A 22,805-nucleotide genomic window follows, 5' to 3' on the forward strand; every position below is an offset into this window, starting at 1 on the left:
AGGACGAGTGGAAATGAAGTAACCTCTGAGCTATTTTAATTAGTCATTAAATAATACAACAAAATTAATGACATTCAAAAAGTAATTTACATTAAACACGTATTAGAACATTGTAACTTCAACCATCTCTTAAAGCAACGTGTATTACTAATTACTCATTCGTTAGCCCCCATTACTCAATCGCGACTTCACGCTCATCAGCCAGCCATCTCAGTCAGTCGACCCGTGGCACCTGGGTCTGCCCCGTGACCTCCTGCCAGCGGGCGTTCGACACTTCATGTGGCCTCAGGGTGCACATAGCCTGGCACAAGCGTCGTGGTGACGTCACCGCCACTTAGTGGCGAATGGCGGTTGTTGTTGTTGTATGTGTGTGTGTGTCTGTGTGTGTGTATGTGTGTGTATGTGTATGTGTGTGTATGTGTGTGTATGTGTGTGTGTATGTGTGTGTGTATGTGTGTATGTATGTGTGTGTATGTGTGTGTATGTTGGTATGTGTGTGTGTATGTGTGTGTGTATGTGTCCGGCAAAACAACCCCCTACCTCCTCGCGGTGCCGGACGAGCAACTCTGTCGTGGACAGTGCTGTGGGGGGAGATCCAATTTTGATTGGCTCCTCCCCTCATGGCATATGTGTCCACCACAGGGGCTAAACGGGGGCTCTGGACGGGTGCGAGGGGCTGGTAACCCCTCCACCTTCAATTAATTACCACGAAACCACGAGGTAAACTGAAATATGTAACTAATAAGCTTGTGCCGGAGGCCCCCGGGAGCCAGGCGTCTATGACGTCTCCTGGCCAAACCCCAATTGGCGGAGCCAGGAGATTGAATATCCACCCTCGGGGCTCCTCCAGAAACAACGAAAAGCCACTACGGGTGGCCACGTGGAATGTTCGAACGCTCACTGCGGAGGAGAGGCTGCCACTCCTCTGTCGGGAGCTGGACCGGTACCGCCTGGATCTATGCGGCATTCAGGAGGTCCGGTGGACCGGCTCTGGCTCCTGCCACCATGAGGGGTGGACAGTCCTCTACTCGGGGCAGCAGACTGCCAAACAACACGGTGTGGCTCTTCTTTTGAACAAAAGAATGAAGGGGGCGTGGGAGCGTGGCGGTGAGGTGTGGGAAGCTGTAAGCCCCAGGCTACTTTGGGCTCACCTTTCCATCAACCGGAGGCGAGGAATGGTGGTCGTGGTTACTTATGCCCCCACCGAAGATGAACATCCGTGGAGGGATGCAGGCAAAGCCGATGAGTCAGATGCCTTCTATGACCTCCTGTCACAGGTGCTGGCTAAAGTGGCCCCTCCGGATAGAGTCATCATGTTGGGTGGCTTTAATGCCCGAGTTGGTCATGATACTGGCACCTGGTCTGGAGTGATTGGAGGGCATGGGCCAGATCAGCTCAATAACAACGGTAAGAGGCTGCTAGATTTTTGTGCAGCCCATGGGCTTGTAATTACCAACACGCTGTTCCGGCATCGGCGCATCCACACAACATCATGGATGCATGCCGGGTCCAAGCAAGAACATCTGCTGGACTACATAGTGACGGACCAGCGGATGCGAGCCTATGTCCTTGACACCAGGACCTACCGTGGAGCTGATCTGCCCTCTGACCATCGACTAGTCATCTGTAAGATGCGCCTGCCATTCTTCCACTCCGGTGGTGGGTGTACACCCAGGACCCCATTCCAACCTAAAGTGGCCTGGTCTCAGTTATCTGATGAAAGTTGCAAGCGAGAATTTCATCATCGCTTGCGGCTGGGATTGGCATCGTCCCCGACTCCTCCTGATGTCGAGGGTAAATGGGCGAGGTTTAGGACTGTGACTCATGCAGCTGCAATGGCTGCTTTGGGTACGCGGTCCAGACCTCCCCAGAGACCCTGGCTGACAGGAGGTGTTCAGGATGGTTGAGAAAAAGCGACAGGCCCACTGTCATCGGCTACAGAATCCCACGTCAGAGAATGAGGAGGCTTACCGCAGCCTTCGCTCGGAGGTTCGGAGAGCCGTGAGGCGCTGCAAGGATGGGTGGTGGTCGCGGGTTGCTGCGGAGATGGAGTCTGCCTCAGTGGCCTGCGATCACAAATCTCTATTTAACTCCATCAAAAAAGTAACCTGCAGCGCCACACCTATTACCATCATTAGGGGAAAAAACGGTGATCCAATCTCCGACCCCCAGGAACAGGTTTGCAGATTTGCTGAGCATTTCTGTGAGGTCATGGGGGAGGGAAAATCCCTCAGCCAGGAAAAGATCGTGGCACAAAGTGAGGATGACCCTGCTGAGGCTGTGGTGCCTCAAATATTGGAAGAAGTCACCCCCTGTGAGTGGCTGGCTGATGTGCCATCTGTTGAGGAAGTACTGAAGGCGATCCGGAGTCTGAGACCAGGAAAGGCAGCGGGCAGAGATGATCTCCCAAGCGAAATGCTGAGGGAGGGTGGCGTTTGTGCACAGACTGCCCTATATGACATCATAACAACGGTCTGGGCCGCTGGACGGGTTCCGCAGGATTGGAAGGATGCCCTGGTGGTCCCCCTCTTTAAGAAGGGGGACCGCATAGACTGTAACAACTGCAGGGGCATCTCACTCCTCAGTGTGCCGGGAAAGGTCCTGGCAAGGATTATTCAGCATCGCCTTGCCAGGCACGCTGAGGAGAGGCTTTCGGAGCCCCAATGCGGTTTCAGGAAAGGGCGGTCCTGCACAGATGCCATATTTTCTGTCCGTCTGCTACAGCAGAGGTGTAGGGAATTCCAACAAGACCTACATCTCTGCTTTATTGACCTGGTCAAGGCCTATGATACCATCAGTAGGCCTGGGCTCTGGGTCGTTCTTCGTGCTTTTGGAGTACCTGACCCTCTGCTCACGATCATTAAGGACCTTCATGATGGTGAGCGGGCCCGGGTAAAACTACATGGCCGGGAGTCAGAGCCATTCCCTGTACACCGTGGGGTGCGACAGGGATGTCCTCTGGCTCCCACATTATTTAACATCTATTTTGACCACGTAGTTCGTGAAGCCTTCAATAGCTGTACCGGGGGAATCTCCATATGGTACAGATATAATGAGAGGCTAATCGATGACCGGGTGCGGTCAAGGGATGGCTCCCTATTGCTTAACCACGTTATGTATGCTGATGATTTGGTAATAGCTGATCAGTCAGAGGAGGAGTTGGAGACGCTGCTGCTGAGACTGGAGCGTGCCACTAAGAGGTGGGGCCTTACCATCAGCCCCACCAAAACTAAGCACCTGCCTGGGTATTTTGTACCATCGGACACTCCACCCCCACAACTCCCAATCGGTGATGGGGCAGTTGTGGAGAGAGTGGAGAGTTTCCCATACCTGGGCAGTGTGCTTATGACTGGCTCCAGTTTAACAGCAGAGGTCTCACTCCGAATCAGTCGAGCGGCAATATCTTTTCATCGGTTGCGTAACGCTGTGTGGAAGCTACCTGGTCTGTCGCTCCGCACTAAGCTTCAGGTCTTCTCGGCCACGGTCATTCCCTCCCTTCTCTACGCTTGCGAAACGTGGACCCCCCTAATGGAACATCTTCCCCGGTTAGAAACATTTAGGCTGGCCTGCCTACGATCCATCCTGGGTTTAACCAGACTGGATTGTGTGAGGAGCTCACAAATTCTTGAAAGATCTGGGCAGGGTCCCATCGGTGAGCTCCTCCGGCAGGCAAGGCTGCGATGGCTGGGTCATGTAGCCCGCATGCCCAGCCACCGCATGCCGAAACAGCTTTTGTTTGGCCGGATTGAGGGGGCTAAGCGGGCGCGGCACGGGCTAGAGAAGAGATGGAGTGATGTGGTACAGGAGGATGTGGAGCTGAGTGGACTTGCCGATGACTGGTACCAGCGGTGTCAAGATCGGCCTCTGTGGAGGAGGCTCGTGAAGGATGCTACTGGGCAGTTGGAAGCAGTCGCCCTCCAACAACAACGGAGGACGGAGGAGCGACGCTCAGAACAACGAGCGGAGCGCCGGGTGGCTAAAGCACAGCAGGTTGGCACAGTAGGGGGCACAGGTGGTGCATCAGCCAGTCATCTCAGTCAGTCGACCCGTGGAACCTGGGTCTGCCCCGTGACCTCCTGCCAGCGGGCGTTTGACACTTCACGTGGCCTCAGGGTGCACATAGCCTGGCACAAGCGTCGTGGTGACGTCACCGCCACTTAGTGGCGAATGGCGGTTGTTGTTGTTGTGTATGTATGTGTGTGTATGTGTGTATGTATGTGTGTGTGTATGTGTGTATGTGTGTGTATGTGTGTATGTGTGTGTGTATGTGTGCATGTGTGTATGTATGTGTATGTGTGTATGTATATGTACGTGTATGTATGTGTGTGTATGTATGTGTGTGTGTATGTGTGTATGTATGTGTGTATGTATGTGTGTGTATGTATGTGTGTATGTATGTGTGTATGTGTGTGTGTGGGGAGCGATAGTGTAGCGGTTAGCGCGCTGCGCTATGAACATGGCGACCCGGGTTCGATTCCCGCTCACGGCCAACACCAGTGACGATTATCTGGACCGGTCCCGGGCCTCCCCTAGGTCGACTCAGCCTCAAATGAGTACCTGGTGCGGTGTGTAAACATCGCCACTAGGGAGACAAAGGCGGTCGGGCATGGTGCTGGCCACCCACCCCCTCGTGTACCGTTCGGCCTTCATAGGTGCTCGCTAACAGCACTTGCCCCTACAGTCTGGTACAGGCTATATGGGGGATCTTTGTCTTTGTATGTGTGTGTATGTATGTATATGTGTGTGTATGTGTGTATGTGTGTGTGTATGTGTGTGTATGTGTGTATGTGTGTGTACGTTGAACTCTTTCTGTCACACCACCACCGCACGTTGCCCAACCGTGCTGAAAGACGACAACAAGCGGCAATTCTAAAGAGTTATCGGTGTAGTGTGTGTTCATCAGGTGAAGGGACGAGACTGTCTCGAGAACAGGCCACTTGTGTTGAAACGTCGTGAGAATTTGATCGTGTTATTTTATTTTATTAATTTATTACTTTATTCTCATTCTACGTGGTGACTTTACCGAAAGAACCAAAGAAGATGAAAACGCGTGTGTAGTGACTGCGACTGTCACCGCGTGGTGCCGGGCTTACGAAGCCACGGCGGACGATGCGTTGGCATCACGTGCGGCCCGCTCACCGGGCGTGGCGCCGCCGGGCCTAGCGGGGGGCCTGGCTGAGCGCCGGTCAGCGCGGAGGCACCGCGAGCGGCGTGCGGCGCGGGCCAGCCGGGCTCGCGTTGGGGCACGACACGCCGGTTGACCCGCCAGCACGCGGCCGGACGACGTTGGAGGGGGGCTGCCGGGCGGTCACGTGGCGTAGAGGAGCTCTCGGGGAGCCTTCGGGAAAGAGGCGGAGAGATCCGGAAGGTGGGCGGGGCGAGGGGCGGAGGCAGCCCCGGCCCGGGCCGATGTGACGGGGGCCCTACGAGGGCCCCGGGGTTTTTCGTGTTGCCAGCGATGAAGATCCACGTCGGGGGGAGAAGCCTCTAGCCATGCGGTCTGGGACCCAGCTCAGGGTCCGGGCCGGGATAACGAGCCGTGTCCGGTGCTGCCGTAGCGTAGCTAGATGGGCGTTCAACACCCAAGCGTGGCTTGTGTTATGTTGAGTCGGTGAAGTGGTGTTGCTCCCTAGACAACGTCTGCGACTCAGTTGGAGTCGCTACATATGTGTATATAAAACATGTAATAATAGTAGGGCTTTTACCCTTTTTTTGGGGAACAAAACTGAAACCTTTTTACAAGGATTCATGCTACTGCATTAACCACAATACCTGCAAATTGCAAACAAAAAACACACTATGATATTTGTGGCATTGTCCTTGAAACTGATTGGTCCACACCAAGGGACGGCTTTCTTTCTAAGGGACAATGCATCATATATTATCATAGTATGTGTTTTGTTTGCATTTTGACTGCAGGTATTGTGGTTAATGCAGTAACATGAATCCTTGTAAAAAGGTTTCAGTTTTGTTGCCAAAAAAAGGGGAAAAACCCTTACTATTATTATTACATTTTGGTACTGGCAAAGGTCTAATGAAGATAAAAAACATGCATTTGAACAAACGCAACAATCATCCGGGAAAATTGTTCTCGGAGCGCAGCTAGAAAAAAAAAGCACAAACGTTTTAAGAGACGCAACATATCATTTACTGCAGATAGTTTCACATCAATCACTCAATCTCGGTCAATGCTCACCGCCACTATTGCCAGACATTGTGTAACAGGTAAGAGGCGTAGCCCTGCAATTCTTACCTGTGCCACTGCTGACAGATGGGGCTCCACGAGAGGGGGCTCTGGAGAGCCCCTTTGAGTCGGGCGGGGTAATTTTGACTCTTTCACGTTGGCCAGACGTCTTCGAAGAGGATTTTGTACACGATACATATATATACGTTATGAACCTGTGACCAATGCCGACTGTTACACTTCTAATAGGATACTCGTAAGCAATGCGTTAGGCTTGACAGGAATTGAACGATGTGTTGTACCGCACATTTTCCACGAATGCTCAGACCACTTTGGTGTGTGTGCATGTTGTATACTCCCCACAGGATTATAAGATAGGCGTCGTTGTGCTCTCATAGTTCAACAATCTTTAGGATCCGACGGTGCATTCCATAACTAAAGGTTAATCCTCTGTTCATTATGATGTCGTTTTTGGTTGCTTAGTACACTGAGTGAACGTATTTCAACGGAACATGAAAATGACTTTTTTGTTATGTAACTGAGCGTACCCAGCTATATTTTCACATAGCTCAGTGCCATGATACTACTACTCAGATTTATGTTCCATTAGAAGTTAAGATTACGGTTAAAAGTCACGACTTACTTGCACGCACTTTACGTCGGTAACGCTAAACACACAAACGTTCATTGTGAACGATCAAAGACAACTGTCTGACGTTGTGACTTAAAAAAGTGTTTTAACAGAAATTCAGGCAATTTAAAACAACACGTCATCACAATTTCTTGGCTGTACGTTCTGTTTGTGTGTAACCAGTTTTCTGCGGCAAGACTTAAAGTCAAATTGTGTATACGCACTCAATAAAATGCATCCCACGACAATTATTTTTGTGGAATTTCTTTTTTAAAACATGAACATTTAAGTTTGTAGTTGGCACGTTTTTAACGCGGCAATGAAAGTTGTTTAAAAGTCAAAAGCCTCTGTCTCTCTCTCTGTCTCTCTCTTCTCGTCTCCACTGTCGCTGCCCGTCGGAGCTCGGCGTCTGCGGCTCCTCTCATAGGTGGGCGTCCCCGGCCCGAACGCTCCCAGGAAGCCCTCCTGTGTGGCAGCAGAGAAACAGAACGAAAAGAGAGCCCCATCATCATCATCGTCATCACACAGCTGCTGCTGCTGCTACTCAGCCCCGAGCTGTAAATGCTCTGCTGGTACGCATGGCATTGTCCTTGTGCTGGTCGCCTTTTGGCGTTGTTCTCTGATCTGATACTTGGTGGTGAGTCACTGGTAGAGAGACACTGGGTAGTGAGACACTGGGTAGTGAGACACTGCGTAGTGAGACACTGGGTAGTGAGACACTGGTTAGTGAGACACTGGGTAGTGAGACACTGGGTAGTGAGACAATGGGTAGTGAAACACTGATACAGAGACACTGGGTAGTGAGACACTGGGTAGTGAGACACTGATACAGAGACACTGGGTAGTGAGACACTGGGTAGTGAAACATTGGGTAGTGAGACACTGATACAGAGACACTGGTTAGTGAGACACTGGGTAGTGAAACACTGGGTAGTGAGACTGCTAGTGAGACACTGGGTAGTGAGTCACTGGTACAGAGACACTGGGTAGTGAGACACTGGGTAGTGAAACACTGGGTAGTGAGACGCTGCTAGTGAGACACTGGGTAGTGAGACACTGGGTAGTGAGACACTGCTAGTGAGACACTGGGTAGTGAGACACTGCTAATTAGACACTGGGTAGTGAGACACTGGGTAGTGAGACACTGCTAATTAGACACTGGGTAGTGAGAAACTGGGTAGTGAGACACTGGGTAGTGAGACACTGCTAATTAGACACTGGGCAGTGAGACACTGGGTAGTGAGACACTGGTTAGTGAGACACTGGGTAGAGAGACACTGGGTAGTGAGACACTGGGTAGTGAGACAATGGCTAGTGAGACACTGGGTAGTGAGACACTGGGTAGTGAGACACTGCTAGTGAGACACTGGGTAGTGAGACACTGGGTAGTGAGACACTGCTAGTGAGACACTGGGTAGTGAGACACTGGGTAGTGAGACACTGATAGTGAGACACTGCTAGTGAGACTGGGTAGTGAAACACTGGGTAGTGAGACACTGCCAGTGAGACACTGGATAGTGAGACACTGGGTAGTGAGACACTGATAGTGAGACACTGCTAGTGAGACACTGGGTAGTGAAACACTGGGTAGTGAGACACTGCTAGTGAGACACTGGGTAGTGAGACACTGGGTAGTGAGACACTGCTAATTAGACACTGGGCAGTGAGACACTGGGTAGTGAGACACTGGTTAGTGAGACACTGGGTAGAGAGACACTGGGTAGTGAGACACTGGGTAGTGAGACAATGGCTAGTGAGACACTGGGTAGTGAGACACTGGGTAGTGAGACACTGCTAGTGAGACACTGGGTAGTGAGACACTGGGTAGTGAGACACTGCTAGTGAGACACTGGGTAGTGAGACACTGGGTAGTGAGACACTGATAGTGAGACACTGCTAGTGAGACTGGGTAGTGAAACACTGGGTAGTGAGACACTGCCAGTGAGACACTGGGTAGTGAGACACTGGGTAGTGAGACACTGATAGTGAGACACTGCTAGTGAGACACTGGGTAGTGAAACACTGGGTAGTGAGACACTGCTAGTGAGACACTGGGTAGTGAGTCACTGGTACAGAGACACTGGGTAGTGAGACACTGGGTAGTGAAACACTGGGTAGTGAGACACTGCTAGTGATACACTGGGTAGTGAGACACTGGGTAGTGAGACACTGCTAATTAGACACTGGGCAGTGAGACACTGGGTAGTGAGACACTGGTTAGTGAGACACTGGGTAGAGAGACACTGGGTAGTGAGACACTGGGTAGTGAGACAATGGCTAGTGAGACACTGGGTAGTGAGACACTGGGTAGTGAGACACTGCTAGTGAGACACTGGGTAGTGAGACACTGGGTAGTGAGACACTGATAGTGAGACACTGCTAGTGAGACACTGGGTAGTGAGACACTGGGTAGTGAGACACTGCTAGTGAGACACTGGGTAGTGAGACACTGGGTAGTGAGACACTGCTAGTGAGACACTGGGTAGTGAGACACTGGGTAGTGAGACACTGATAGTGAGACACTGCTAGTGAGACTGGGTAGTGAAACACTGGGTAGTGAGACACTGCCAGTGAGACACTGGGTAGTGAGACACTGGGTAGTGAGACACTGATAGTGAGACACTGCTAGTGAGACACTGGGTAGTGAAACACTGGGTAGTGAGACACTGCTAGTGAGACACTGGGTAGTGAGTCACTGGTACAGAGACACTGGGTAGTGAGACACTGGGTAGTGAAACACTGGGTAGTGAGACACTGCTAGTGATACACTGGGTAGTGAGACACTGCTAATTAGACACTGGGTAGTGAGACACTGGGTAGTGAGACACTGGGTAGTGAGACACTGCTAATTAGACACTGGGTAGTGAGACACTGGGTAGTGAGACACTGGGTAGTGAGACACTGCTAATTAGACACTGGGCAGTGAGACACTGGGTAGTGAGACACTGGCTAGTGAGACACTGGGTAGAGAGACACTGGGTAGTGAGACACTGGGTAGTGAGACAATGGCTAGTGAGACACTGGGTAGTGAGACACTGGGTAGTGAGACACTGCTAGTGAGACACTGGGTAGTGAGACACTGGGTAGTGAGACACTGATAGTGAGACACTGCTAGTGAGACACTGGGTAGTGAGACACTGGGTAGTGAGACACTGGGAAGTGAGACACTGGCTAGTGAGGTACTGGGTAGTGAGACACTGGGTAGTGAGACACTGCTAGTGAGACACTGGGTAGTGAGACACTGGGTAGTGAGACACTGCTAGTGAGACACTGGGTAGTGAGACACTGCTAGTGAGACACTGGGTAGTGAGACACTGGGTAGTGAGACACTGGGTAGTAAGACACTGGGGAGTGAGACACTGCTAGTGAGACACTGGGTGGTGAGACACTGGGTAGTGAGACACTGCTAGTGAGACACTGGGTGGTGAGACACTGGGTAGTGAGACACTGGGGAGTGAGACACTGGGTAGGAGTCTAGGCCATAGAGAAGACTGCTTCTACTGCTGTATCTGGTGTAGGCCGACCAGTTCTCAAAGACAAAGCGTGTGCACTGAGCGACTTCCGAGACACGTCGAGTAGAAGGCTTCTTATTTATTAAGAGCACACGGGGCGATACACTTCGTAACACAGCTGCACATAGACGATCCTAACACACAGCCCATCTCCGGCATACGCTGCGCCAGCTGTCCGACTAGCGTAGCGGCGGCGGCAACGGAGAGGGTGTTGCAGAACAGCCACGTGGTCGGAGACGAAGGGATCACGACGAGCAGAGACGCAGCCAGGACCCAAGACCCGCTAACAGCCCCGAACCTCTGGTTTCGGTCTCCCTTATATATGCCGGGCGTGGCCAAGCTCCACCTCTGGCCACGCCCCTTTCCAAGCTCCACCACTGGCCACGCCCCTTTCCAGAACCTTCGGGCTGGTTCATCCCCCGCTCCTCCTGATGTCGAGGGGAAATGGGCGAGGACTGTGGCTCATGCAGCTGCAATTGGCTGCTTTGGGTACGCGGTCCAGACCTATCCCCATAGACCCTGGCTCACAAAGTAGGTGTTCAGGCTGGCTGAAAAAAAAGCGACAGGCTGACTCTCATCGTCTGCAGCATCCCACGTCAGAGAATGAGGCTTACCGCAGCCTTCGCTCGGAGGTTCGGAGAGCCGTGAGGCGCTGTAAGGACGGTCGGTTGTCGCGGGTTGCTAAGGAGATGGAGTCTGCCTCAATGGCCCATGATCACAAATCGCTCTTTAATTCCATAAAGAAGTAACCTGCAGCACCACACTTATTACTATGATTAGGGGAAAGAACGGTGATCCAATCTCCGACCCCCAGGAACGGGTTTGCAGATTTGCTGAGCATTTCTGTGAGGTCCTGGAGGAGGGGAAATCCCTCAGCCTGGAAAACATCGTGGCACAAAGTGGAGATGACCCTGCTGAGGCTGCGGTGCCTCAAAGGTGTCGAAGAAGTCACCCCCTGTGAGTGGCTGGCTGAGGTACCATCTGTTGAGGAAGTACTTAAGGCGATCCAGAGCCTAAGACCAGGAAAGGCAGCGGGCAGAGATGATCTCCCAAGCGAAATGCTGAGCGAGGGTGGCGTTTGTTGAAAAGTTTTGTCCACACAGTACACGTCTTTTGGCGTTGCTGAAACCGTTCGTTGCCCGTCCCGCGCTCATGTTGCTGCTGTGATAGGTTATTGTCTTTTATAAATTTGAATGGCGATCCTTTATTTATTTATATATGCATCTACGTAGTTGGTTTACGTCATGTTATTAGAAATGGCAGTACGGGGATTCAACCGCTAGGTGGCAACCGCAGCATTGCTTTGATGATCCGGAGTAAGAGAGAGACGCCTATTAGCATTGGACACGGAGTAGACGACAGAGGTAGCTCAAATGACAGAGGACAATTATTTACTTATTCAGTTTCTCAACGGGGATAGCTACCCCCCCCTCCAAACCATCAACAAAAGCAGTGGCCATTTATCCCCGCGGCTGAATCATTTTGGTGGCGCATGCCAGCTTTACCACGTTCGCCGCTTGTTGCAGAAATTCACCGTTCAAATCCGGCACTCACCCTGCTCACGGCTGCCGTTGCATTAACCGTAAACATACGCGCCTTCCACTTGACAGTCGGATGTTAAAGACCTCGCAACGTCTGTCGCAAGATCACGCCATTGTGTGCTGCTGTCACGGTCCCGATTTGCCAAATAAAAAAAAATGACCCGCAGATTGTAATAGACAGCACTCGTGGAAGACCCCTATGGCTGAAGTATGGCAGGGGCCTCCTGAAAGAGTCATGATACTCATTGAGGTTGTCCTTGATAAACAAGCGAACACCTGGAATTACACGCAATTTGGATGACTCTCAGCGGCGAATAATATCTGAACCGGTCCTAGGTCCACACTACTTCACAACCCACACTGATCAGCATGGTGAAGTATGGTCAAACAACCTAAATGACCCAACATGGTGTAATCAGACCATTATTCAGCAGTATTTTCACGAAAGGGCTGGTGGGAAAGCATGGTCCAACAATTCCCATGACCAATACTGTTGGGGAATCCTTCATCCAGCGGCGGATTGACAAAGTGCCGCATAAATCTTTACTGGCGTGCTGCATCAGCAACCGTGATAAGCAGTGCATATGAAGAAAGAAACACCTTGATTAAAAAAAAATCTTTAACTGAATTTTTTGCCCAGCTGTCCTTTGTTGACGACGTTTAATGGCGCTGATGCATGTATAATCCATTAACAAGCAAGCAGTGTTGGTGGATAACACAGGCATTGAGATGCCATGCTGTGCAGCCGCCCACCCACCTCCAAGGCAACTGAATGCTGTGTGAAGTGTAGCAGACAGTACAGTTCAGCAGTTTTCAAATAATAAAATCGAGGACATTTGTCAATCCACTGCTAGACAGATGGATGCGTCTGTGCCATTTTGGTCACGATGGTTGTATGACCATACTTCGAGGTGGCGAGATGTTAACTACCTCGCCTGGTATATAGGAGGTCGTGGGTTAGATCCCGACCCTTACACGTGTATATTTGGAGTTTGAATTTCTCTCTCATCGTGGTCGCATGGATTTTTCTCCGGGGCCTCCGGTTTTTCCCTCTCCACATTTAGAATCAACGTGCGTTTATAGAGTATTTGGCTGCTATAAATTTCCCCATGATGAGCCACTTCGTTGAGCTATCATTTGTGATAGCCAGATCGTTTATAAAAAAGAGCTATATAGCTCTGGGCCTTACCTGGTGAAATATATATTTTTAATTTAGTTTATATGGTGGAAGCCAGGGACTAGTTCAGATATAGCTCCTCACTGTGATGTTAGCCGTGGCTGGGAGTTGAACTCGGGTTCAATCGTATGGTGTGCTGACCACTATGTATTTTATAGCTTTATTTTGGTGATTTCTAAAACAGATGGTTAAGCCATGTTTCTTGCGGAAGTGCGGAGTTGGCCTGATAACTTGAATCTAACTTGTCTTCTGGTTGTTATTGTTTGTCTTGCATCACACTGGGATTTTTGCACACAGCGTTGTAATACGGTGTTTTTTTCTGTAAGATTTGCTGGTTTATCCAGGATGTTTCTGTTGCGCGTCGTTGTCGCTTTAAGATGTTTCTCTGTTCATACTTTGTTGCGGTTGCACCCGACTCAAGAGCCGCATGGCTCACAGGGCTACACCTAATGAATGAAACTTGAAAACTTGAAACTGCCCTACATGACATCATAACAACAGTCTGGACCACTGGACGGGTTCCGCAGGATTGGAAGGATGCCCTGGCGGTCCCCCTCTTTAAAAAGGGGGACCGCACAGACTGTAACAACTACAGGGGCATCTCACTCCTTAGTGTGCTGGTAAAGGTCCTGGCAAGGATTATTTAACATCGCCTTGCCAGGCATGCTGAGGAGAGGCTTACGGAGCCCCAATGCGGTTTCAGGAAAGAGCGGTCCTGCACAGATGCCATGTGATCTGTCCGTCTGCTACAGCAGAGGTGTAGGGAATTCCAACAAGACCTACACATCTCTGCTTTATTTACCTGGTCAAGGCCTATGATACCATCAGTAGGCCTGGGATCTGGGTTGTTCTTCGTGCTTTCGGAGTCCCTGACCTGCTGCTCACGATCATGAACGACCTTCATGATGGTGAGCAGGCCTGGGTAAAACTACGTGGCCGGGAGTCGCAGCCATTCCCTGTACACCTTGGGGTGCGACAGGAATGTCCTCTGGCTCCCACATTATTTAACATCTATTTTGACCACGTAGTTTGTGAAGCCTTTTCATCTGGTACAGATACAATGGGAGGCTGATTGATGCCCGGGTGCAGTCAAGGGATGGCTCCCTATTTCTCAAACATGTTATTGGTGGTGGTGTTGGCGGTGGTGGTGTTGGCGGTGGTGGTGTTGGCGGTGTTGGTGGTGGTGGCGACGTTAGTGGTGTTAGTGGTGGCGACGGTAGTGGTGTTGGTGGTGGCGGTGGCGACGGTAGTGGTGTTGGTGGTGTTAGTGGTGGCGACGGTAGTGGTGTTGGTGGTGGCAATGGCGACGGTAGTGGTGTTGGCGGTGGTGACGGTAGTGGTGTTAGTGGTGGCGACGGTAGTGGTGTTGGTGGTGGCGGTGGTGACGGTAGTGGTGTTAGTGGTTAGTGATGGCGATGGTAGTGGTGTTAGTGGTGGCGACGGTAGTGGTGTTAGTGGTGGCGACGGTAGTGGTGTTGGTGGTGTTAGTGGTGGCGACGGTAGTGGTGTTTGCGGTGGTGACGGTAGTGGTGTTATTGGTGGCGACGGTAGTGGTGTTGGTGGTGGCGACGGTAGAGGTGTTGGCGGTGTTAGTGGTGGCAACGGTAGTGGTATTGGTGGTGGCAACGGTAGTGGTGTTGGCGGTGTTAGTGGTGGCGACGGTAGTGGTGTTGGTGTTGGCGGTGTGTAACCCCTCACCCAGCCTCCCTGCTCCATGAGCCACGGCTTGCGTGTGATCAACAGCACAGCGGCCACCGCGTCTGTCAAGGGCCACGACTTCTCCAAGTCGCCCAGACGACCGGAGGCCCTCAAGCTCTTCACGAGCAGCGCGCAAAACACCACCATGGACAGGACGCCTTCCCAGTTCATGGGCCCGCCGGCGAGAACCTTCCAGGCCATGGTCACGACCAGCCGGAGCGGCTCCGCCTCCCTCGCCAGCTCCTCCGTGCGGCTCGCCAAGTCCGGGATGGAGGCTTCAAGCTGAGCGAGCAAGATGTCCCCTTGGGTGTCGAGCACCTCCTGCAGCTGCTCCACACGCTGCCGGACGAGCCGCTGGGAAGCCTGGAGCTCCGACTGCACCTCCTGCGCCTGCCGCCGCAGTTGCTGCACCTGCCGCCACAGTTCCTGCCAGTTCTTGAACTGCCGCAGCTGCTCAAACTGCTCGTGCTGCGTCAGCTGCAGCTGCTTGAACCGATGCATTAGCTGTAAGTCCTGGAGCCGATACTGCTCCTGCACCTCCTGGAGCTGCTGCTCCTGCACCCCCTGGCGCTGCTGCCGCTCCTGCTGGAGCCGCCGCACGAGCTTCTGTTGCTGCTGCACCTGCTCAAGCTGCTCCTGCACCTCCTGCACATGCTGGAGCTGCTGCTGCCGGAGATTCTCCGCCCGCTGCTGCTGTTGCTGCTGCGCCAGCTGGAGTTGTCGCTGCACCTTCAGGAGCTGCTCCTGCAACTGCTGAAGCTGCTGCTGGTGGTGCTGGTGCAGTCCCTGCTGCACAGGCTGCTGGTGCTGCTGCTGCAGTCCCTGCTGCACAGGCTGCTGGTGCTGTCCCTGCTGCACAGGCTGCTGGTGCTGCTGCTTGTGGAGCTGCCGCCGCTGCTCCGCCTGTTCTGTCAGGTGAGCCACGTAGCCGGAGATTAGATCGGAGGTTACGATGGTCAGCAGCTGCATCGCTTCATCCTCCTCCTCCTCCTCGCCGCCGCAGCAGCCGACCCTCGCCTGTATCCCACCCGCAGAATGCGACGCGGCATGGGCAGAGGCCGCAGGCTGCATGGCGGTGTAGGCCTCAGTGGCGGGCGTTGACGTCGTTGTTGCTGATTCCGCTGCTGCGGGGTCGTTGATGTCGCGAGGCAACTGAGGAGGTGGAGGAGGGGGACGAGGTGGAGGTAGAGGAGGTAGAGGAGGCAGAGGAGGTGGCGACTTCGCGCCTCGCTGGGAGCTGTTTGGCTTCTCCCTCCATTCAGATTTGGTTCTCGGTGATGGCGTAGGATCGATCCGTGGATCTATTCGGTATCGAGGGAAATCGATTCCTCCACGTTCGAATCGACTTCGATTGCAAGCCGTCGGTCGATTTTGACCTCGATTCACGATCCGCACGCGAGGGGGCGGGGCCACGTGGGTGGACGTACAATGCAAAATCAGTTCTGAGAAAGAGTTCATAGTTCATTTATTTGGTATAGCCCTGTGAGCCATTCGGCTCTTGAATCGGGTGCAACCGCAACAAACAAAAAACATGAACAAGAAAACATCTTAAAGTGATTTTGTGACTGTGCAAACAGAAAATACAGGAAAAAAATATCAAAATATTCAAGCAGCAATAGCACCGTACACCAACGCTGTGTGCAAAAATCTCAGTGGGATGCAAGTCAAACAACAACAACAACCACAAGACAACTAAGATTAAGGCCATCAGTCTAACTCCGTACTACAATAAACAAAAACATGGCCAAAACAAAAAAACTTTTCGAAATCACCAAAATAAAAGCCATAAATGCAATGTAACAGTGATCATAGGGACTGTGACCGAATTTTTAACAATAAACTACATAAATAAATTATAACACCAAAATCTAGGGCCATAATTTAGGCCACTGAATAGCAGTGGCAGCTAGAGTTGTACAACTCCTCTAGAGCAGTTTTGAGTGAAGATCTCATAGGTAGTGATTTAAGTTGCAGTTTATTGGCAATAGCATTCCAGACCCTGGGGGCATCAATAGCAAAAGCTCTTCCTCCAGTTTTTGTACGGCAATAGGGAATGTGAAGCTGGTAAATGAGCGAAGACCTGAGGTCAAATTTGTTCTTTGAAACAGAGGAGATCCAGTAGGTAGTCTGCGGAATTTTTTGTAAGTACATCGTGAATAAATAAGATCTGGTGCACAAGCCGTCGAACATTAAGAGATGTTAAGTTTGACCCAATGTAGAGATCACAGTGGTGAGTCCTATATGGGCAATTCAATGCAAATCTTAAGGCCGAGTGATAGATGGAATCAAGCTTCTTCAGTACAGTACTTGGGGCTGATTTATACACGATGTCACAGTAGTCAAGTAGAGGCAGTATGGTAGCTTTTATCAATTCCAAACGGAACATTGATAGAGACCCATAGACTGCTCATAGAGACCCATAGACTACTCATAGAGACCCTTAGAGTACTCATAGAGACCCATAGACTACTCATAGAGACCCATAGACTACTGATAGAGACCCATAGAGTCACCGCACAGAGACCCATAGACTACTGATAGAAACCCATAGAGTACTGATAGAGATCCATAGACTACTGATAGAGACCCATAGAGTACTGATAGAGACCCATAGAGTACTGATAGAGACCCATAGAGTCACTACACAGAGACCCATAGACTACTGATAGAGACCCATAGACTACTGATAGAATCAGAATCAGAAAGGGTTTTATTCGCCATGAAAGTTCACACCGACACGGAATTTACTTTGGCAGGATGGTGCATACATTCAACATATAGGAATCTAAAATCTTCAATAAGTTTTAAACAAGTCTTACTATAAGGGTTAAAAGTCTAACTAACACACAAGGGGCTGAAGTATATGCAATTGAATAAATATCGAATATAAAATAGCTTTAAGATATAATTTAAAAATAAAAAATACAAATAGGTTAACATAGTTAATATCGGCAAGGTGTCATTATGTAGATAAAATGTTAATATCAGTGTTAGCCCTTGGCCTTGTTTAACAGGCCAGCAGCAGATGGGAAGAAACTGTTTTTATGGCGTGAGGTTTTGGTCCTGATGGACCGAAGCCTTCTGCCGGAGGGGAGTAGCTGAAACAGAGTGTCCAGGGTGGGAGGAATCGGCCACAAATCTTCCTCGCTCGCCTCATGGTCCTTGTCGTGTGCAGGTCGTCGAGGGTTGGTAGATTGCAGGCAATTATCTTCTCAGCAGTGTGGATGATACGCTGCAGTCTGCTCTTGTTCTTGGCAGTGGCAGCAGCGTACCAGACGGTTATGGAGGATGTGAGGATGGATTCAATGATCGCTGTATAGAATTGCACCAGCATTGTCTTTGGCAGGTTGAATTTCTTCAGCTGCCGTAGAAAGTACATCCTCTGTGCAGTGTGCTTAACAGCGGATGTCAAACAAGCCACTGTGTCACTCACAACGCACATTGCATGTTGGTGTCACGGTCAAAATTGTGGCAATTCCAGTAACACTATCCAGAAACTCCACAGGGAGATGACGCGTCAATGATCGCCCCCTACCGACAGACTCATGTCTCGTGCAGGCTGGTGCAGGGCCACCTTGTGCCACACAGGGGCAGCTGCCACTAGGGGGCCCCCTTCCATTGTTTGAGATGAGGTTCGATACGAAACACCGAGTTGGTGAGGCAATTAGGCAAGCGACTTATGAGTGCAAATGTGTTGTTTATAACGTAGTGAATGCTTGGGAGCTTAATTGTCTCTCGCTCCTGCTCACAGATTTACCCAGCCCACAGCTCCACAGATACCAGCCGCTCTTCCTGGGCAGGTTCGGTTACGTACGGTGCGAAATAAGTTCCAGATACACACACAGAGACTCACACATACCCATAGATTATCATGGTTGGCTAGGTATGGTGCGAAATAAGTTATACACACACAGAGACCCATATATTAACACGGTTGGCTAGGTATGGTGCGAAAGAAGTTATACACACACAGAGACCCATGGATTAACACGGTTGGCTACGTACGGTGCGAAAGTTACAGATAAACAAGTTTGAGTCGCGGGCCGTGGAAGTTGACCGGGCGCGTGTTGCTACTGACAGTCGTTGAATACGGTTGGATAGACGCTGATAGAGAGACACACACACAGACAAGAGAGGCGGACAGACACAGACAAGAGGAACACAGAAACGACAGAGAGACACAGGCAGAAAGAAACACAGAGGCAAACAGATGACACAGACGGACAGAGAGATGTTGAATCGAACACACTGAACTCGCTCCATTGAAAGAGATTCCTCGATCTTTGCAATGCCCGGAAGTCATTCTTATTTTTATTGATTTAATTGCGTGTGGTGTGTACGTGCAGGCAATGTGGGATATCGATGTACACAGATATGAACAAGATCAGCAGACAAGACGTCTTTAATTTAATCGGTCTCTCCACGAAACAAAGGAATGTTGAACACAAAATATAAATCCCACGGCCTTCGTGCAAGTCCATAATTACTGCAGCATTGCTTCAGTGCAAGCCAACTGTGGACCGGTTTTGGTGGACAATGTCTCAACAGCAGTGGGGTTTGCTTCAAGCCATGGTTGTGAACATCCAGATGTTAATCAGCAAGGAGCACTTCTAGTCCGAGCTCGACAAAATCTACGTCAACACGTAAGACAAAATTATAATTCGTGTTGTAAAGAATGTATCTCCTCTACGTGTAACTTTAAGGTGGTATGCCTTGTAACTGATGAATGATCCGAGTGTGCTTTCTATGTCAAAGACAATGAGTTGCTCCAGATGCTTCCTGAAACACAAAAATAGCCTTTGACCTGTATCACAAGAACAACGGGTCTCACCTGAGTTATCTATACAGGTTACTTCCAAACACACACACACACTTTGTCCTAACATCACTTATTCAATGTTTGACCCTTATAAAAAATAAAGTGATGCATGTACACACAATATCAGACAAGTGTTCATTCTAAATTATTGACAGGAATTTTAACAAAATGTAATTACTGCAGTGAAATATACTGCATCAGATAACATCTGATTAAGAAACTATTTTAAAAAAATATGCAGCGTCTGCTTAACAGTGGATGTAAAACATACTATTGTAGTGTCATTCAAAACGAGTAGGCCATTCATGCTGGCTAATTCTAAACATTAGCGACAAATTACAAAACTGAGATGAAACATCAATCATCGCCCCCTACTGACAGCCTCTTGTTCACATAATCTTTGGTTCTTTCAGTAAAGTCACGTAGGTAGAAAAAATAATAGATCACGACGTTTCGATCGTAACACAAGCGGTCGTCCTCAGGCGGAAAAAATAATAAATGCAGGCCGGTGCAGGGCCACTACCCTGTGCCACACAGGGGCAGCTGCTACTTGGGGATGCTCTTCGAGTGTTTCAGACGAGATCCGAAACTCCGAGTTGCCGAGGCGATTAAGCAAGCACCGAATGAATGCAATTATTATAACATAGTGAATGCTTGGGGGCTTCTTGGCTCTCGCTCCTGGTCAGAGATCTCCCCAACCCACGGGCCCACAAAGACTGGCCGCTCGCTCTTACTCTGCAGGTTGAACCTAGGAATTGAGTGTTCAACTTCACATTCTTTTCATTAAAGGCCTGTGACAAAGGTGCATCTATTGTAGCGACCGTCTCAAGCTTACACATCTACCGGGTCTCCATTTGACTTTGTATTGTCTAGGAGCAAGTCCACCCACACCTCCACTTCCATGAATTGCTGGGAGTTGCCTCGCTCTGCCTCAGTCAGAATTCACCTCTGGCTTCACGTTGCCTCCATCAATGTGAAGGTCCGATTTTGGAGTTGAATCATCTTCACATTTCACCATCACCTCTTCCCTCTTCACCATCACCTCTTCATATTTCACCTTGATACCTTTAAAAGTGTCCAAGCTGGGATTTTCTTCCGGTTCGTGTTTCATGAGGGATGGGCTTATTGTAGCACTTTGACTTTCACAAGCTGATTTCAGACTCCACTCCTTGCAGATCTTCTGATGCTTCTGTGTTCTCTGGTGTACTTGAAGATTTTATGAATGTGCAAACGCCTTCCTGCAGAGTGCACCTGAAGGGTTTCTCTCCTGTGTGTATTCTCTGGTGTGTTACAAGAGGAGATGACTGTGCAAACGCCTTCCCACACACACTGCACTTGAAGGGTTTCTCTCCCGTGTGTGTTCTCTGGTGTACTTTAAGATGTAGTGACTGTGAAAACGCCTTCCCGCACAGAGTGCACTTGAAGGGTTTCTCTCCCGTGTGTGTTCTCTCGTGTACTTGAAGATGTGGTGACCGTGCAAACATCCCGCACAAAATGCACCTGAAGGGTTTCTCTCCTGTGTGTGTTCTCTGGTGTTTTTTAAGAACAGTTGAATGTGAAAATGCCTTCCCACACACAGTGCACTTGAAGGGTTTCTCTCCCGTGTGTGTACTCTGGTGTCTTTGCAGACTTGATGAATGTGCAAACGCCTTCCCACACACAGTGCACCTGAAGGGTTTCTCTCCCGTGTGTGTTCTCTCGTGTACTTGAAGATTTGATGACCGTGCAAACATCATCCCGCACAAAATGCACCTGAAGGGTTTCTCTCCTGTGTGTGTTCTCTGGTATTTTTTAAGAACAGTTGACTGTGAAAATGCCTTCCCACACACAGTGCACTTGAATGGTTTCTCTCCTGTGTGTGTTCTCTGGTGATTTTAAAGAACAGTTGACTGTGAAAATGCCTTCCCACACACAGTGCACTTGAAGGGTTTCTCTCCCGTGTGTGTTCTCTGGTGTCTTTGCAGACTTGATGAATGTGCAAACGCCTTCCCGCACATCGTGCACCTGAAGGGTTTCACTCCCGTGTGTGTTCTCTGGTGTTCTTTAAGATGTGGGGACTGTGAAAATGCCTTCCCACACACAGTGCACTTGAAGGGTTTCTCTCCTGTGCGAGTTCTCTGGTGCTGTGTCAAATTTCCAGTCCGATCCGTGCTGTATGCACGCTGGTCGCATTGTTGACTTGTCATACCGAGCTGTGCTGACTGCATTTGCTCCATCAGACCAATTCTGCGGAGGAAGCGTCAGAAGAAGCGTCAGCTGCAGACAGAAAAAAATTAACATACACACAATCTACACGTCAGTATCGAGGCACAGAGGAATGCATATATAGTCACATGTGACTTACACGTCTATATTCATATATTCATGATGTAGTAAAAACGTTTCCCAAATTCATCACAGGGCTGTGATGGCACACAATGAGAGGGAAACTGGTTATAAACATGCCTGGAAGCCCTCGTATCTTCAAAATGAATGTTAACCCAAAACTCCGAGCACACAATTTCGGCTGTCTGGCTACAAAAGGAATATTTATGAGAGCTAAATTCAGCTGACATAGCAAAGGGTGTTGAAAACAATACTATTTGTGTTAGGCAGAAATGCATAAATCAACGTTCAATCGCAACTTAGAGGTGTGAATCCAGGCTCAGATGTCCTTGAATGCGGGGGATGAACAGTTCCGACTTCAGCTGAATGTGTGTGCTGTGTTAACTTCCTGTTTCCATTCATATAAAGAGTTCCAGAGGAAAACAAAACTAAACTATTGTTATAATATAACCTCCGTGTTCAACAAAGTTAATAGACGTTACTGCAAACACAAACTGTACACTGTCACTGGGTAAACAGGCGGTGGCGTGTCTAGAATCACGCCTGGCCACCTTCATCTGCTTGGCATGAATGCTTCCTCACTCCACCAAGTAATTAATCGAGGATTAACGAACACAGCCGAGGCTAACTGGAGTTTGCGTGTCTCTCTCCGTGGTGAGATGTTAACTACCTCACCTGGTATACAGGAAGTCGTGGGTTCGATCCCGACCCTGACGCCTGCTGTATATTTGGAGTTTGCGCATCTCTCCGCTGAGTATCTTTGACCGATAGACATTGACACACGTATTCTTGTTGATTTCGGTAAAGTTACGTAGATAGAAAATAACAATAACAGATAATGCAATTACATTAAATAAAGACCACTTGTGTTGCGATCAAAACGTGAGTTGTTTTGCTTTATTTACAATTTATTTTTCA

The 22,805-nt window shown here is 49.8% G+C and overlaps 1 protein-coding gene and 1 long non-coding RNA gene across 2 annotated transcripts; both read right to left on the reverse strand.

Moving 5' to 3' along the window:
- Positions 1-6,124: 6,124 nt before the first annotated feature.
- LOC142908872 (uncharacterized) lies at positions 6,125-16,035 on the reverse strand. Its single transcript, XM_076059515.1, has 2 exons — positions 14,744-16,035; positions 6,125-7,280 (listed from the first exon to the last, which is right to left on the reverse strand). Exons 1-2 carry the CDS (start codon positions 15,812-15,814, stop codon positions 7,146-7,148), a joined length of 1,206 nt encoding a protein of 401 aa, XP_075915630.1. The 5' UTR covers positions 15,815-16,035; the 3' UTR covers positions 6,125-7,145.
- A 2,987-nt stretch (positions 16,036-19,022) lies between these two features.
- Positions 19,023-22,701, reverse strand: LOC142908873 (uncharacterized). Its single transcript, XR_012932016.1, has 2 exons — positions 22,563-22,701; positions 19,023-21,788 (listed from the first exon to the last, which is right to left on the reverse strand). It is a non-coding gene; the product is annotated as an uncharacterized LOC142908873 (long non-coding RNA).
- Between the last annotated feature and the right edge of the window lie 104 nt (positions 22,702-22,805).

This window comes from Petromyzon marinus, unplaced genomic scaffold (genome assembly GCF_048934315.1).
Source record: "Petromyzon marinus isolate PM22_M1 ecotype Great Lakes invasive population unplaced genomic scaffold, UKy_Petmar_22M1.pri1.0 PM_G_Scaffold_106, whole genome shotgun sequence".
In the NCBI taxonomy this organism is placed as follows: Eukaryota; Metazoa; Chordata; class Hyperoartia; order Petromyzontiformes; family Petromyzontidae; genus Petromyzon; species Petromyzon marinus.